This window comes from Anabrus simplex, chromosome 6, assembly GCF_040414725.1.
Source record: "Anabrus simplex isolate iqAnaSimp1 chromosome 6, ASM4041472v1, whole genome shotgun sequence".
Taxonomy (NCBI): Eukaryota; Metazoa; Arthropoda; class Insecta; order Orthoptera; family Tettigoniidae; genus Anabrus; species Anabrus simplex.
In genome coordinates this window covers 172284996-172302555 of record NC_090270.1, presented here as the reverse complement: position 1 = coordinate 172302555, position 17560 = coordinate 172284996, and the positions used below count along the sequence as shown (strand labels likewise).

The following is a 17560-nucleotide window of genomic DNA, read 5'->3' as shown; positions in this document are numbered from 1 at the left end:
GGTTCCCTATGGGAATCAACATCTATATCATAAGTGGTATGTTCCGAGCTGTCAGTGGAGAGATGACGTGGAATGACAACAGTAGGCGAATAAATCTGAGTGGTGTCTTTAAAAGTAGGAAAGATCACAAGATAATATTGGAATTCAAGAGGACAAACTGGGGCAATTATTTGTTTCTAGGAAGAGGAGTTAGGAATTGGAATAACTTACCAAGGGAGATGTTCAATAAATTTACTATTTCTTTGAAATCATTTAAGAAAAGGTTAGGAAAACAAGAGATAGGAAATCTGCCACCTGGGCGACTGCCCTAAATGCAGAATCAGTAGAGATGGATTGACTGAGAAGGAGTGTTCAACATCGCAGGAAGTTACCAATGCATATTTTAAAAGAAAAATCTAGCTGGGTGGAATGTATTCTGGGGCCCTTCTTGTTCGCCATTAATGTTCTAACGCTCTTGCAAACAGATAGAGAGCTTTAATAATATAGATTTATTTTCAAGACAGCATGGAGTTTGTTAGAAACTCTGACCCCAATGAAAGGCACCTTGTCATTCTGAGAAAGGATTAGTGCTGTTGTATGGAGTTGAGGCACTTGGCCCTACTGTATTTCACAGAAGGGTTAGAAATCCCAACTTTAGCAATTAAAATAAGAGATGAAATTTGCCAATTATTTTACTATAATTTTAAAATTTTAATGAGCTGACACAATTTTTAAACATTTTTGAATAATTACTTAGATATGTACAAAAATGTTACAGTGTTCACATAAGACGTAAATTGTTTTTGTAATATTATTAAAAATATGTAAAATGAAACACAGGTATAACAATATCAAAGCCACAATTCACCGAAATTTTTCATTTTCAGTTGTCTACAAGTAAAGGAATGAAATATGTAATTGCATAAGAATCCGGGCCCCAGCAATTACCTAACCATCCCAGAGATGGCAGGAGTTGGGTGGAAAGTACACGGGCACTTCAGGTCTCTCTCTCCTCTCAGAATACTGAACATCCTAGGAAATAAGAGTACGCTCATCAAGTAAGTTCACATACATTTGCAATACAGCATTAGAACCTCTTATAGTTGGAAAATAGAGCCAAACTCTGCGATTCTTGGTAAGAAGGATGGAAGTACCTAAGTTGTCTCTGTCATGTCTCTGATAATGTCTGTGACAGCCCACTATCAACCCCTAAGGCGCAAGCTCTGCATGAAATGCTTTCAATATCACTGTCTTGGATGCATCTCCACTGTAAATAAATGTGTTACAAATAGTTGTGAAGAACTGCCTTGGTAACCAGATGTACTATTAACTTATTCCAATCTCATTTCTATCTGAAGATGATGGTTGCCTCTCCTTGCAACTTTCTCATGTCTGGCTCCATGACCGAATAGTCAGCATCTTGGTGTTCGGGTGCCAAGGCCTTGGGTTTAATTCTTGGCTAAGGTGAGACATTTTAATTGTAAAAGGATAATCCTTCACTTGGGAACCAAGTGTTTCTACTCTCCCCAATTTTCCTGCAACTCACATTCAATATTATCCTCCCCAATAATCACAGTTTCCCATACAAAGCAGACACTTTCCACCCTTAATAGAACGATCTTCCTTAGAAGAGCTGCACCAGGCTAGAACTAGCAAAAATACTTTCTCATACATTCATTACCACTCAAAACTTCACAGTCCTTCTACTGATCAGAGCACTGAACTCAATACTAGGTCCCTTACATTTTTTTTTTTTTTTTTTTTTTTTTTACAATTGGCTTTACGTTGCACCAACACAGATAGGTCTTATGGCAACGATGGGTAGGAAAGGACTAGGAGTGGGGAAAGAAGTGGCCGTGGCCTTAATTAAGGTACATTCCCTGCATTTTCCTGGTGTGAAAATGGGAAACCATGGAAAACCATCTTCAGGACTGCCGACAGTGGGGTTCGAACCCACTATGTCCCAAATACTAGATACTGGTCGCACTTAAGCGACTACAGCTATCAAGTAATACCAATATAAATGGTCAGTTATTGGACATTATAAATTTTCCAGCTAACTCATTCTTGGCTGCCAGCGTTTCGCCCTCGTGTGCTAGGGTGGGCTCATCAGTTGGTACCTAGCACACCTACCAATACGCTGGCTAGTGCATACCGTGGAGGCCACTACGTAGGCTAACTGGAGCCACTGGCACTGCCAATGCACTAAGAGACTTTGTCTCATTATCAAAAATTGATGCCTGCTTGGCCATCAGATGATATAGATGTTGATTCCCATAGGGAATCTGAAATATTTGTCCTGAATGAGTAAATTTATAATACCAGAATAAATGGTCCGTTATTGGACATTATAAATTTTCCAGCTAACTCATTCTTAGTTGCCAGCGTTTCGCCCTCGTGTGCTAAGGTGGGCTCATCATTTGGTACCTAGCACACCTACCAATATGCTGGCTAGTGCATACCGTGGAGGCCACGGACCATTTATATTGGTATTATAAATTTACTCATTCAGGACAAATATTTCAGATTCCCTATGAGAATCAACATCTATATCAAACAGCTATCAAGCTCGGTCCCTTACAACTACCACTACCAACATCAGACAGGGGACACTTCAATCTTTGTATACAATGGATTATACATTTCATGCCTTTCAATGTTCTCAATCACTGTATACTAATGTACATCTCTGCAATTATTTGCTCCATATCACCATTGTTACATTCATATTTAGTTTTTCAATCTATTTCTTAATTTTACACCACCTACTAATTTTGACTATTCTAAGTTTGTTACTACATGCAAACAGGATGTACCGGTACCTGGATTTCTAAGGAATTATCAATATTCACGTAAAGGGAGAAATAGACATATGATACTGGGTATGGCAAAATGCAGAGTGAGAATATTTAACAGGAAAACCATAGCATAGTAAACATCATCTGTTAAGTATGTATATGAATGAGATGTAAATGGACTTGACAGCTGCAAGAGTTGCAATAAGGATCATTTTAGTGTATACGCCATGTGATGAAGCATATAAGGATGAGGAGGACAAGTTTTGTGCAGCAATGAATGATCAGTACTGAGGGTCAATAACAAAAATAATAAAGTGTTGATTGGTAATTTCATTGCAGGAATTAAAAACAGAAAAGAAGGTATAAGAAGATAATGAGTAAATGTGGAGAAGATATGGAATTCATATTAATGGGAAATCCCAACTGGATTTCTGCGTGACAGGATGGGATTAGCTTCTTCAATCATAAGGTTACTCATTGCTTATAAGAGACGGCCAGGCTATTCCAACTAAAAAACACTTTGAATTGAGGAAAGCTGTAAGGAATGCACAGATATTTAGAGGATCATTTGACTGTATTGACTGCTAACTGAACTGCACTGAACTATTATAAGACCTAAGATCCAGAAAAGTAAAATGTGAACAAACTTCAGATTAAGAAATAAAACAAAAGTACATGGATAGGGTCAATGAAAAATTCCACAGAATGCAGAGCAAAGCAGGTTCAAATTATTAGAAGAAAATGGTAGCATATACAACTGCTTCTCTATCAACAGCACAGAAATATTTTGTAACAACAGAGTGTATAAATGGGAAAAGGAGTATATCCTAACAGACTGTAGAATGATTGTTGTAATAAAACAGGAGGGAATAATGACAGATGAGGACTAACAGTACATTAGGAACAAACATTTGAATGATGCAGTGTACACGATCCAGCATTGTTGGTGCAGCTAACTGAGGTAAATGGAAAAAGATAGCTTACTTAAGAAAATAATGATCTTGGGAGAAGTTGGGGAATATCTAAGAGATGATAGCAGAACTTTATGTTAAATAATTTTATGGTAAGAGGCCAAGAAGTAGAAGACACTAATGTGCTCATTGTAAAGAGAGGTTTATGGAGGCTCTTAGTTCATTACCACAAGCACGTAGACTGAATGCTTGAGTCTATGACGAAATGTACGTACATTATATCCATATTGTAGTTTGAATACTCACCAAACAACAACTGATCCAACTTGGAAGGTTCTGGTTCGTGAGTTTCTTGAAGATTGAATGTTTTCTTAGTCTCATCTGTTGGGGAACTGGTAGCAGTATTATTTACATTTGGAGCAGTACGAGGCAGTCCAGCCTCTGATAACTGACGAGTTAGACGCACGTTTGGAGCAGGCTCATCTTTACCAGGAACAGGTGCTATCTGTGAAGAGAGGAGAGAATTTGGCAAGTTAACAATATTCTGAGACCATACTTATTTCAATTTAAGGCTCAACATAAATCTATCTTACGTCATTACTAACACTGCGCTGTACAGTAGTTTTGGAGCGACGGAATGTAGAGCTTCCTTCCTGCTCCAAAATGTTATCAGGTGAAGTGGGTTCTGAAAAGAAAGAAGATTACAGTCATGTTTTCATGATCTGTGTAATATTATGGCAAGGAAAGGAAATTAGGATGATACCACAGATGTTAACAATGTCAGAATCCTTTTCCATCATCACACTGTTGTGTTGTTTTCTACAATGGGCATGATCCTCTGAACTACAAATGATATAAATTCCTGAAAAAGGAAAAATAATTCAATCAATCAATCAATCAATCAATCAATCAATCAATCAATCAATCAATCAATCAATCAACCAACCAACCAACCAATCACTACTGATCTGCATTTAGGGCAGTCGCCCAGGTGGCAGATTCCTTTCTGTTGTTTTTCTAGCCTTTCCTTAAATGATTGCAAAGAAATTGGAAATTTATTGAACATCTCCCTTGGTAAGTTATTCCAATCCCTAACTCCCCTACCTATAAACGAATATTTGCCCCAATTTGTCCTCTTGTTTTCCAGCTTTATCTTCATATTGCGATCTTTCCTACTTTTAAAGATATCACTCAATCATATTTGTCTACTGATGTCATTCCACACCATCTCTCCACTGACAGCTCGGAACCACTTACAATGAATCAATAACAGTAAATTTCCACCTTTTTGATACTTATGTTTGCATCAAGCAAACCAATTGAATGGGGTGGTGAAATGGGAGGGAAATGGATTTTAGCCTATTTTAAAACTATATCTATTCAATGGAACAGATGTATTAAAAAAAAATTGTTTCCAGCACTTTTCACTATGATATATGATATTCTGCTTGTCTACTAATAAGATGTTTTTGAAAAATAATTATCCTTTGTCACTGTTCTATATTTTACAAGGATGTTTTATAACATCTGTTCCAATGAATGGATATAGTTTTGAAATAGGCTAAAATAAGTAAATCCATTTCCCTCTCATTTCACCACCCCATTCAACCATCCATATTGATTTTAACGTTTTTAAATCACATAGATTTTAAGTAAAACAAGGTACTTATTAGGATGTTCTTAAGAAGATAAATACTTTGTAATTTCACCTATGCATTGTAATACAGCTGAAGATGTTCCAAATGGAATGAAACATGTACTGAATATGATTGATTGATTTACTTAATGCAAATATAAGTATCAAAAGGGTGGAAATTTACCGTTACTGATTCATTGTAAGTAGGATTTGATACGGGAAATGAAGCTGATTTCTTGCAAACATACTACTTAGTCGAACAGCTCGTCTCCTTTCTCCCAAGTCTTCCCAGCAACTTTGCAATATTTTTGTAATGCTACTCTTTTGTTGGAAATCACCCAGAACAAATCGAGCTGCTTTTCTTTGGATTTTTTCCAGTTCTTGAACCAAGTAATCCTGGTGAGGGTCTCATACACTGGAACCATACCTGAGACTTATATGCCCTTTCCTTCACATCCTTATTACAACCCCTAAATACCCTCATTTTTTTTTTGCTAGGGGCTTCACGTCGCACCGACACAGATAGGTCTTATGGCGATGATGGGATAGGAAAGGCCTAGGAGTTGGAAGGAAGCGGCCGTGGCCTTAATTAAGGTACAGCCCCAGCATTTGCCTGGTGTGAAAATGGGAAACCACGGAAAACCATCTTCAGGGCTGCCGATAGTGGGATTCGAACCTACTATCTCCCGGATGCAAATTCACAGCCGCGCGACTCTACGCGCACGGCCAACTCGCCTGGTAAAAATACCCTCATAACCATGTGCAGAGATGTGTATCCTTTATTAACAATCATATTTATGTGATCACTCCAATAAAGATCTTTCCTTATATTAACACCTAGGTACTTACAATGATCCCCAAAAGGAACTTTCACCCCATCAATGCAGTAATTGAAACTGAGAGGACTTTCCCTATTTGCGAAACTCACTGACTTTTAACCCCGTTTATCATCATACCATTGCCTACTGTCCATCTCACAACATTATCGAGGTCATTTTGCAGTTGCTCATAATCTTGTAACTTACTTATTACTCTGTAGAGAATAACATCATCTGCAAACAGCCTTATCTCTGATTCCACTTCTTTACACATATCATAACATATTTTCTTGAGTATTAAAAGAACGCCTCATTTGCACTCTTGTATTGCCTCATTCTGACTACTGTGACACCGTGTACAATGGCCTGACTGGTACTCTTAACGACATACTACAACGCGCGCAAAACGTCTGTGTTCGCTATATATGTGACCTACGTTACTTTGACCATGTTACACCTGCCTACGATGAACTTGGTTGGCCAAAACACAAACAGCGTCGTAATCTTCATGCTCTATGCCTTCTTCACCGAATACTCTCCTCATGCTCATTTCCCTACTTGTACAGTCAATTTCACCACCTCTCATCCAATCACAGTTTCGGAACACGGTCAAAATCTGTTACACTCTTATCTATTCCACCTCACCGCACCACACGATACACAAACTCATTTGTTATTTCTTCGGCACAACGGTGGAATACACTACCGGTCTCTCTCAGAGGAAGCTCACCTGCTAGTTGTAGGCAACTTTGCCACCAATACCTACTAAGCAATAGATGAAGTCCTAAATTGTTATTCATATGTTATACAAATATTGTAGATTTAGTCTTCCTCAAACTATAGACTTTAAATAATCTCAATGTTATTATTAAGGTTAATTGAAATTAGGTAATCATGTCATAGGGCCCAGGAAATGACCTGGGGGAGTCTCTACAAACATCTTGAGACTCTGGCTAGAAATGGGGGTGTGATGCGAATATATGAACTCACCAAGAGAGTTCACTTAGCCTCTCACACCTCAATTCTCCAAATCCTACCTACGTGTGGTGCCCCTGTTAAGCTGAGCAACCCAGTGGAAGGTTGGGTTTACAATCCCAGCGGGAAACTGGGTTAGTGAGCCAACAGGAGTGGAGGACAGTGGAAGGCAACGGGAAACCACCACTGTAATTTTCCCAAGAAAACACCATGGCTTTGCTCAATTCAAAATATTCCGGAGTTTCAAGTTCCCCAGTCGGATCTCCGGGGTGGAACTACGTTGAGAGAAGCCTCAAGAAATGTGCGATGCTGCAAGGAACAGTACTGTTTAGGAACTTGAAATGCAAGATCCATGTATCAAGGAAAGCTGGATATAGCCAAATGAGAAATGAAGAGACTGGGCATCGATATACTGGGAATAAGCGAAGTGAGATGGATTGGTATTGGTGAATTTGCCACAGATGAGTACATGGTCTACTATTCTGGACATGAAAACCAAAGGAAAAATGGAGTTGCCCTCATTGTTAGCAACAGGGTGCGTAACACTATAATGGGGTGCAATTTTAAAACTGATAGAATGATGTCTGTACGTTTTCAAGGCCAACCTTTTAACATCACAGTCATACAAATTTACGCACCAACCACAGAAGCTAAAGAGGAAGATACTGACCAGTTCTATGAAGACTTACGAGAATTGCTACAGTTAACACCAAAGAAGGACGTCGTCTTCATTATTGGCGATTGGGATGCCAAAGAAGGAAATCAAACTGTAGATGGAGTAAAGGGAAAATTTGGCCTTGGTACAACAAATGAAGCTGGACAGAGACTCCTAGAATTCTGTCAAGACAACTCACTGGTCATTACCAACACACTGTTTCAATTGCCCAAACGACGCCTATACACCCAGACCTCGCCAGATGGTAAATGTCGGAATCAGATCGACTACATACTCTGTAGTCAGAGGTGGAGGAGCGCTGTACAGTCATCCAAAACAAGGCCTGGGGCTGATTGTGGATCAGATCACGAGCTCTTAATTTCCAAATTCCGGCTCAAATTAAAAAGGATTGACAAAGCCAAACCATCAAGCAGATATGACCTAAATAGCATACCTCTTGAATATACAGTACAGTAGAGGTTAGAAACAGATTTAAGGGATTAGATTTAAGAGATAGAGTTCCAGAAGATGTATGGTCAGAAGTACGCCGTGTTGTTAAGGAGACAACGGAAAAGCATATTCCCAAGAAAAAGAACAAGAAGAAGGCCAAATGGTTATCGGGTGAAGCACGACAAATAGCAGAAGAAAGAAGGAATGCAAAAATCAAAGGGGAAAGATCGAAGATGTCTAAATTAAATGCAGAGTTTCAGAAACTAGCTAGAAGAGATAAGAATGCCGTTTTGAATGAACAGTGCAAGGAAGTTGAGGAAAATAACAGACTGAGTAAGACAAGAGATCTTTACATAAGAATTGGAGACATCAGAGGGAAATTCCAGGCGAAGATTGAATGATAAAAGATAAAAATGGAAAAGATCTTACTGAAGCAGAGGAGATTAAAGAAAGGTGGAGGGAATATGTAGGCAATCTGTATAGGAAAGATCGGAATACTTCTGATGAAGTTACTCTGTTGTCAGAGCCAGAACCAGATATCCTAGAAAGTGAGGTCAAGTGGGCCCTAAAAAGTATTGCAAACAATAAGGCAAGTGGTTATGATGGAATCCCAGCAGAAGTGTTCAAAATCCTAGGAGAGGATGCTGTGAAAGTGCTACATTCAATATGTCAGCAAATATGGAAAACCCAGCAGTGGCCAAAAGATTGGAAAAACTCAGTGTTCCAAAGAAGGGCAGCGCTAAAGAATGTTCAAACTACCAAACAATCGCACTTGTATCGCATGCTAGTAAGGTTATGCTCAAGATCCTGCAAAATAGGCTTCGGCAGTAAGTAGATCGAGAACTACCTGAAGAACAAGCCGGTTTCCGCAAAGGCAGGGGAACCAGAGATCAAATTGCTAATATTCGCTAGATTATGGAGAAAGCAAGAGAATTCCAGAAAGACCTATACTTATGCTTTATTGACTATGCTCAAGCCTTTGACTGCGTCGACCACAATAAATTGTGGAAAGTACTCAAGACTAAGGCCCTGGAAAATGACCTAGGGAGAGTCTCTGCGACCACCTTGAGACTCTGGCTAAATGGAGGTGTGATACGAATATAAGAACTCAACAAGAGAGTTCTCTTAGCCTCTCTCACCTCAATTCTCCATTTCATACCTACACGTGGTGCCCCTGTTAAGTCGAGCAACCCAGTGGAAGGTTGGGTAACAACCCCAGCGGGAAGCTGGGTCGGTGAGCAGAGGAGAATTGGGGGTCAGTGGAAGGCAACGGGAAACCACCACTGTTAATTTTCCCAAGACAACCTCATGGCTTTACTCAATCATAAATCAGTGTCTGGAGTAAGTCTCCCAGTCGGATCTCTGGGGAAGGACATGGTTGAGAGGAGCATCAGAACGTGCAAATCGATCCAAACCAACTTTGCACGTAGTTAGAAAGATTGCAACCTGGAATGTACGAGGTCTCTTACAGACAGGAAAACTGGCTATCGTTGAAAGAGCAATGAGCCTACATGATCTGGACATACTTGGACTCAGCGAGACACATTGGAAAGGTTGTGGCCACTTTGTCACTCACTCGGATAACACCGTATATTTTTCTGGAAGCGAGGATCTCAGTCGGAATGGTGTCGCTGTAGTGATTCCTAAAATACTAGCCAGTGCTGTCGTCTGATATGAGCCTGTCTCTGACAGAATCATCTCCATTAAGATGAATGCTTCTCCGTGTAGGATCAACTTCATTCAGGTTTATGCTCCTACTGCAGTTGCACTGGATGATGAAATAGATGTATTCTACGAGTTGCTGGAACACACCATCAGAAAGATTCCTCAGAAGGAAATATTAGTCATTCAGGGTGATTTTAATACGAAGACAGGCGACACTATTGAAGATAATCATTTGGGACATGTGGTTGGAAGGCACGGTCTAGGTGTGAGAAATGAGCGTGGTCAGCGTCTACTGGAGTTTTGTGTTGGCAATAACCTGTCTATCTGCAATACTCTCTTCCAACATCACCCACGGCGTCGATACACATGGATTTCTCCTGGCGACAGGGTTCAAAATCAGATTGATTTCATTTTGGTGAGGCAACGATGGCGGACTTCTGTACTGGATTGCAAAACCTATCCTGGAGCAGACTGTGGTAGTGACCACATTATGCTATCCATGAAAATGCGGATCAAACTGAAACTGACCAAGAAGAAGAGAGTGACACAAGTTCGCGTTACTGACAAAAAGGCTCTCCAACATTTTGGAGAAAGAATAAGGCCAAAACTCCAGCAAGTACAGGAGGAAGGATCAGCCTCCCAAACATGGGATAACCTCAAGTCAATCATTAACTCTTCTCTCCCTGAAACATTTACTAATTCTTCCCAAGCTAAGCACCCCTGGATATCGAACACCACTCTACTGCTGATAGAAGAGCGGAGCACACTGAAGAAACGTGGCATTCAATCCAAGCAAGACGAAGAAGCATACAGTGAACTTTGCCGCAAAATACAGCGCAATTGCAGAACTGACAAGACATGGTATCTCACCAGTATCTGTGATGAAATAGACCAACATCATAGGCTGAATCAAACACATGATCTTTTTATAAAAGTCAACAGTATTACCCATGAGTTCAAACCACGCACATGGGTAATTGAAGATGAAGATGGCAACCTCATTACTGATAAGAACAAAGCAATAGAGAGGTGGAAACAATACTGTGAAATGCTGTATTGCAAAGGAAATAATTCTGCCGAACAGGAAATTTCTTTGAGGTATGAAGAAGAACCTGATATTTTATTAACTGAAATTGTGAATGCTGTCAATCATTTGAAGAACAACAAAGCCCCAGGTATGGATGGTACTTCGGGAGAAATGCTGAAAGTGATGGGGGAGGAGGGCATGCGTGTTTTACATTTGGTACGGGGTATGTAATATGGTGTGGAAAACTGGTGAATGGCCCAAGGACTGGACAACATCAATACTAATCCCTCTTCACAAAAAGGGGTCTATAAGGGATTGTTCCAATTATCGTACTATCGCATTAATATCCCATGCAAGCAAAGTTCTGCTCTACATAATAAATCAACGCCTAAAACCATTCCTGCAACCTCAGATATCCGCAGAACAAGCAGGCTTTGTTACAGGTAAAGGAACACGAGAGTCTATCCTGAACATGAGACAGATAATTGAGAAATGTCGCGAGTTTTGTGTCCCTGCCTTTATTTGCTTCCTGGACTACAAAAAGGCCTTTGATTGTGTTATGTGGGACAAGTTGTGGCAGGTGCTAAAGGAATTTGGGGTTCCACTGCACTTAATATCGTTACTGAAAAGCCTGTATAAAAACCACGCAGCAACCATAAAGGTGGATGGTGATCTCGCAGGCATTTTCAATGTGACAAATGGAGTAAGGCAAGGTTGTATATTATCACCTCAACTCTACAACATCTATGCAGAGTGTGTCATCAAAAGAGCTCTCAATGGCTGGAATGATGGAATTTCAATTGGTGGCAGAAAAATTAATAACCTGCGCTTTGCAGATGATACTTCCCTCATCGCTGGTAGTGAAGAAGAACTTCATGACTTGCTTACAAGGGTGAAGAACACTAGTCTTCAGTATGGTCTAGATATAAACATAAAAAGATCAAACTAATGGTAGTTGATTGGCAAGGTGAAATCCAACTTATGGGATACCTAAAGGACCTGGATATAGTTGAGCAATTTGTATACTTGGGGTCTGTCATCAATGACACGGGAAGCTGTGATAAAGAGGTAAAAAGACGTATTGTCTTAGGTCGTGCTGCAATGGTTAAACTTACTAAGATCTGGCAGAACCGGGCAATATCAAAAGCCACGAAGATGCACTTGGTAGAATCACTAGTGTTCTCCGTCTTTTTGTACGGCTGTGAGACCTGGACCGTGAATGCTAAAGACAAAAAGCGCATTGATGCCTTTGAGATGTGGTGTTGGCGGAGAATGCTACGTGTATCCTGGACAGAAAAAAGAACTAATGCTTCCATTCTGGACGAACTCTGCATCAAGAAACGCCTATCTTCCCGTGTGAGTGAACGTTACCTCCAGTTCCTTGGCCACATTTTAAGACGAGATGGAGAGAACTTGGAAAAGGTAATTTTACAAGGCAAAATTGAAGGCAGTAGACCACGAGGAAGAACAGCAAGCAGATGGATAGATCAGGCGAAGAAGATCACTGGGCTACCACTTCAGGTCATATTAACGAAATGTGAAAACCGCTCGGGATGGAGACATCTTGTTAAGGTTGCAACAAGGAAATGATGGAGTTACGAGGTCACGACGCTCAGTAATGAGCACGATGACTAATGATGATGACTCAAGACTATGGGAGTACCAGATCATCTTATTTGCCTTATGAGAAATCTGTACTCTGATTAGGAAGCTACGGTGAGAACCCTATATGGAACAACTGAATGGGTCAAGACTGAGAAAGGTGTACGTCAAGGCTGCATATTGTCACCTTACTTATTCAACTTATATGCAGAGTATGTGATGAGGAATGCCAAATTAGATGAAACAGAAACTGGAGCTAAAATTGGTGGGATACATATAAATAACCTTAGATATGCTGATGACACCACCCTGTTGGCAGAAAGTGAAGAACAACTTAAGTATCTACTAATGAAGGTGAAAGAAGAAAGTGCAAAAGCTGGACTAAGGTTGAATGTCAAGAAAACAAAGATCATGGCAACTAAACCTCTCACCTCCTGGCATATAAATGGTGAAACAATGGAGGTTGTTCCTAGTTTCATCTACTTGGGCTCCAAAATAACTGCTGACGGCGATTGCAGCCATGAAATTAAGAGACGCTTGCTCCTTGGGAGGAAGGCAATGGTCAACTTTGATAACATTTTCAAGAGTAGAGACGTAACTTTAAGAACGAAGATTCGTATAGTGAAGGCTATGGTCTTCCCAGTAGCAATGTACGGAAGCGAAACCTGGACAGTAAGAAAGGCTGAGGGCAGAAGAATAGACGCATTTGAACTATGGTGTCGGAGAAAACTCCTTAGAGTTCCGTGGACTGCGAAGAGATCTAATAAGTCCATACTACAGGAAATCAACCCACGCTGTTCACTGGAAGGTCAAACTCAGGCAAAAAGTAAAGTACTTCGGTCATATTATGAGAAAACATGATTCGCTGGAAAAGATCTTAATGCTGGGGAAGACTGATGGTAACAGGAGAAGAGGGCAACGTTTAGTAAATTCACAGATACTTGCAGGCTGAATGCTGAAAGGCATAAAAGTCTATAATCATGATTTATGTATGTGTATGTCCTCTTTCCTTTCAGAGTCGCCAGCTTTTTCTCAAGTTGTCTTCTGTCATTATAGGTCGAATTGTAAATTTTAAAGGTGTATCCGTCATGCAGTCAGCTCTTCCTGGAAGAGTGCACTTTTCCTCGCTCAGGTCATAAAACTTGGAGCTGTGTCTCTTGCTATCAGCTCTTCCTCAATGGGGGCTCTTGTTCCCGCTACAAGGGGGTGAAAACATATTTTAAATTTCATTAACAGACAGCACATTTGTAGTTTCAAATCTCTACTAACAGCACTAACTCATTCCTGGTTGCCAGCGTTTCCCCCCCGTGTGCTAGTAGGCTGGGCTCATCAGTTGGTACCTAGCCCACCTACCTACAATGCAACTTACGCTCGGCTGATGTAATTCATAGACAAGAATGGCATTCTGCAATCTAAAAAACAGACCCTGAAGCTGCAAAATGATGTTACGAAGAAGAAAAAATGGTAGTAGCAGCAGCAGCAGCAGCAGCAGCAGCAGTAGTAGTAGTAGTTTAAAAGTATACGATATGCAGTTTGTTACATTACCACCAGATGGGATATGACCTCACAGATCTAGACTCTGAATGATAGTCACATGGTGTACAATGCAAGTAACCAAAGATGAACAACACAGGCAACTCAAGGTAGTCATTCCCCATGACTGCAGTGCATAAGAGTGTTGTGTACAGCTTCGTCAAGCATTGGGTGCATCATAAGGTGAGTCAAAGCGTTCAGATGAGGAAGCGAGTTAACTGCCAACCTTACTCACAGTAACAGTTCACCTCACAAAGTTGCAGTATCTGTGATTGCAAATAAGCAGTGCCTAAAGTCCAATAACGGACCATTATATTGGTATTATAAATTTACTCATTCGGGATAAATATTTTAGGTGGCTGTGGAAGTAAGGAGAAATTGAAGGAACTTACTAGAAAATAGGGAACATGCATGATCTGGGGTTTTAATTAAAAATATGCTAATCTGATTCAAAATTTCATGCAGAATTCAAAAATGTGATCAGAATGTACAAATAATAACTCCAAACATGATAAAAATCTACGAAAATGTCACGTCACGCAAGTACGCAATCTCATTGGTCTGACGTCATCGTACAGGTTGACTGAATTAGCAGACGAAATAACACATAGTGTGCTGTGAGAAGCAGGATACACTTCGCGTATTTCTACTTTATGTTAGTGTCTGGTATGGATAATTCGAGGTCTATACATTGGATAATAATCTGAGTGGTATATTTTAGACTTAAAATGAATCCTGCGCAGACAGTGAGGCTGAAAACTTATAAATGGTGTATAGTTCCGATGTGCAATAGCACATCGCATACCATCCCAAACAAATTGTTTATAAATGTTCCAAAGATGCTAAAACTAGGGAGAAATGGATTTTGGCGAGCCGGAGAAATGCTGGTGATATATCGGAAAAGTCCACAGTTTATTTTTTTGAAGATTTTAACGTTAGATGAATTTGTTAGAATTTTCAAATCACTTTTCCATGTCAGCTGTTCTAGTGGTAAAACTTTAAATTTTAATGTACGATGCTTTATTTAAATGCTTCAATTACATCTTGGAATATGAAAGTAATAAACAGTGCATTAAATAATGCTGATTATTAAAGTAATCTCCAAACTTAACCTATGTTTTGGGTGATCCATGTCAAGATAATAAATCAAAGGGGTTATGAACCATTTTGACAGCTCTAATTCTACCAATATATCTTGGCATGTCACAGTTATGTATGTCTTTATTGAAGAGCTTAATTGGTAAAGAAATTTAGGCTATATCTAAATACTCTATAATGTAACAAAGAATAGGCGTGTACATCATGAAAGGAAACAACGTGAATTTAACAAATGTATAACTCTACACAAAACCAATGCTTGTCTGTTGGGGTCGTATAAGTTAACAATGCTCAATTATAATAATTATCATAATATTAATAAAATAAATAACATAATTGCACACAGGTGAAAATAGTGATGTAGGTGTTTAATATATTATCCAACTTAGCCTAAGTTTTAGGTTATACAAGCCAAGTCAATAAACCGAAGGGTAAAAATACCGCGCGAGTTGGCCGTGCGGTTAGGAGCGCGCAGCTGTGAGCTCGCATCCGGGAGATAGTGGGTTTTGAACACCACTGCCGGCAGCCCTGAAGATGGTTTTCCGTGGTTTCCCATTTTCACACCAGGCAAATGCTGAGGCTGTACCTAAGGCCACGGCCGCTTTGTTCCCATTCCTAGGCCTTTCCTGTCCCATCGTCGCCATAAGACCTATATGTGACGGTGTGACGTAAAGCAAAAAAAAAAAGATAAAGTAAAAGTCACAGCACCCAAAGACATTCCTGTATTGAGCGACTAAAATGTCACCAGGACACCTTTCTTTCCTGATATGCTCAGCTTGTTAAAAGCCAAATGTAATTAATGTTATTGGCTTCACGCCCCGCTAACTACTTCTACGATTTTTGGGATACGCCGATGTGCAGGAATTTAGTCCTGCAGGAGTTCTTTTACGTGCCAGTAAATCTACCGACACGAGGCTGACGTATTTGAGCACCTTCAACTACCACCGGACTGAACCAGGATCGAACCTGCCAAGTTGGGGTCAGAAGGTCAGCACCTCAACCGTCTGAACCACTCAGCCCGATTTGTGAAAACTGGATGAAGTCATATTTATCTTTATCATGTTTAATTTTTTCCCTCCACAAAGATATTTAATTCTCTTTCATGGGCCTCGGAAGTGGGTAGGCCAGTTGTCCCAACCATAATTTTTTTTTTTTTTTTTTTTTTTTTTTGGGAATGATAGATTATAGCCCTATAGTACTATGATCTTTCTTTCTTTCTTTCTTTCCTTCTTAATCAGTTTATCCTTCAGGGTTGGTTTTCTCTCGGACTCAGCGAGGGATTTCACCTCTACCACTTCAAGGGCAGTGTCCTGGAACGTGATACTTTGAGTATGGTGATGAAACTGATGAGGAGGGCCATTACCTCGCCCAGGCGGCCTCACCTGTTATGCTCAACAGGGGCCTTGTTGGAGGATGGGAGGATCGGAAGGGATAGACAAGGAAGAGGGAAGGAAACGGCCGTGGCCTTAGGTGCCTGGAGGAGAAGTAGGAAAATACGAAAAACCACTTCGAGGATGGCTGAGGTAGGATTCGAAACCGTTCTACTCAGTTGACCTCCCGAGGCTGAGTAGAGCCCGTTCCAGCCCTCGTACTATTTGTTTTCAACTTTCATGGCAGAGCCGGGAATCGAAACCGGGCCTCCGGGAGTGGCACACATTAACCACTACACCACAGAAGCGGACTAGTACTATAATGCTACCTATATGTTTATGTTAGTGCTGAAATCCGATTTCTTACTTTACTAATGCTGAAAGCCCGAAAATGTAATGTTATTCTTTAATAGGGGAATCTGTCTAGAAGGAAATGTTGAAAGTGATGTGATATCTATCCAGGTTTGTTGTTATCCTAATACTATGGGTTACAGTACATTGCACGTATATAAAAGACGCCACTTACAAACTTGCTTGTTATCCGCGAATTTCTGCGGCCACAAAAGTGACATTTTTTAAGAATGATGACATCTACACATGGTAGATTGTCTGACTGTGCTGTTTTGAACGTTTCTTCTGTCATTTTGAAGTTATTCGCGATCATGAATAATAAACAATCGGCTTTTAGCAACGGCTGATGCACAACGGCTGGTAGAGCTCCATGCGGTACTGGATCGTGACGTCACAGCGCGCCGCTTACGTCAGAGACCGTTTCACTCGCCTTGTGGAAAGGCACTATTAAATATTTTTTTAATGGTAGAAAACAAGGCAACATACCACAATGTAATACGTTTACGGACTATTTCATTGGAGTACTTTTCAAAAAATATATTTTTGAAAATGATGCATGTTCCCAATTGAATCTAGCAAAGAAGGCAGCTAAGGATAACATGATGGCAAGCATAATTGCAGTCATACAAATTTTAGTGAAAAATGGAAGGGTATGCATAGGTATTTTAAGGCAGAAACAGGTTCCAAGAAGG

At 40.1% G+C, this 17560-nt stretch overlaps 1 protein-coding gene across 3 annotated transcripts in view; it reads right to left on the bottom strand.

The window, feature by feature from the left end:
• gig (tuberin) overlaps positions 1 to 17560 on the bottom strand; it is a 619250-nt gene that overhangs the window by 227623 nt on the left and 374067 nt on the right. For 2 of the 3 annotated variants that reach the window (XM_067150053.2, XM_067150056.2), the window contains 2 exons: positions 4282 to 4373; positions 3995 to 4193 (listed from right to left, as the gene is read on the bottom strand). In XM_067150053.2, the coding sequence (XP_067006154.2) occupies positions 3995 to 4193; positions 4282 to 4373 (291 nt within the window). The remainder of the gene's footprint in view (positions 1 to 3994; positions 4194 to 4281; positions 4374 to 17560) is intronic. The other variant, XM_067150054.2, reaches the window with a different exon arrangement.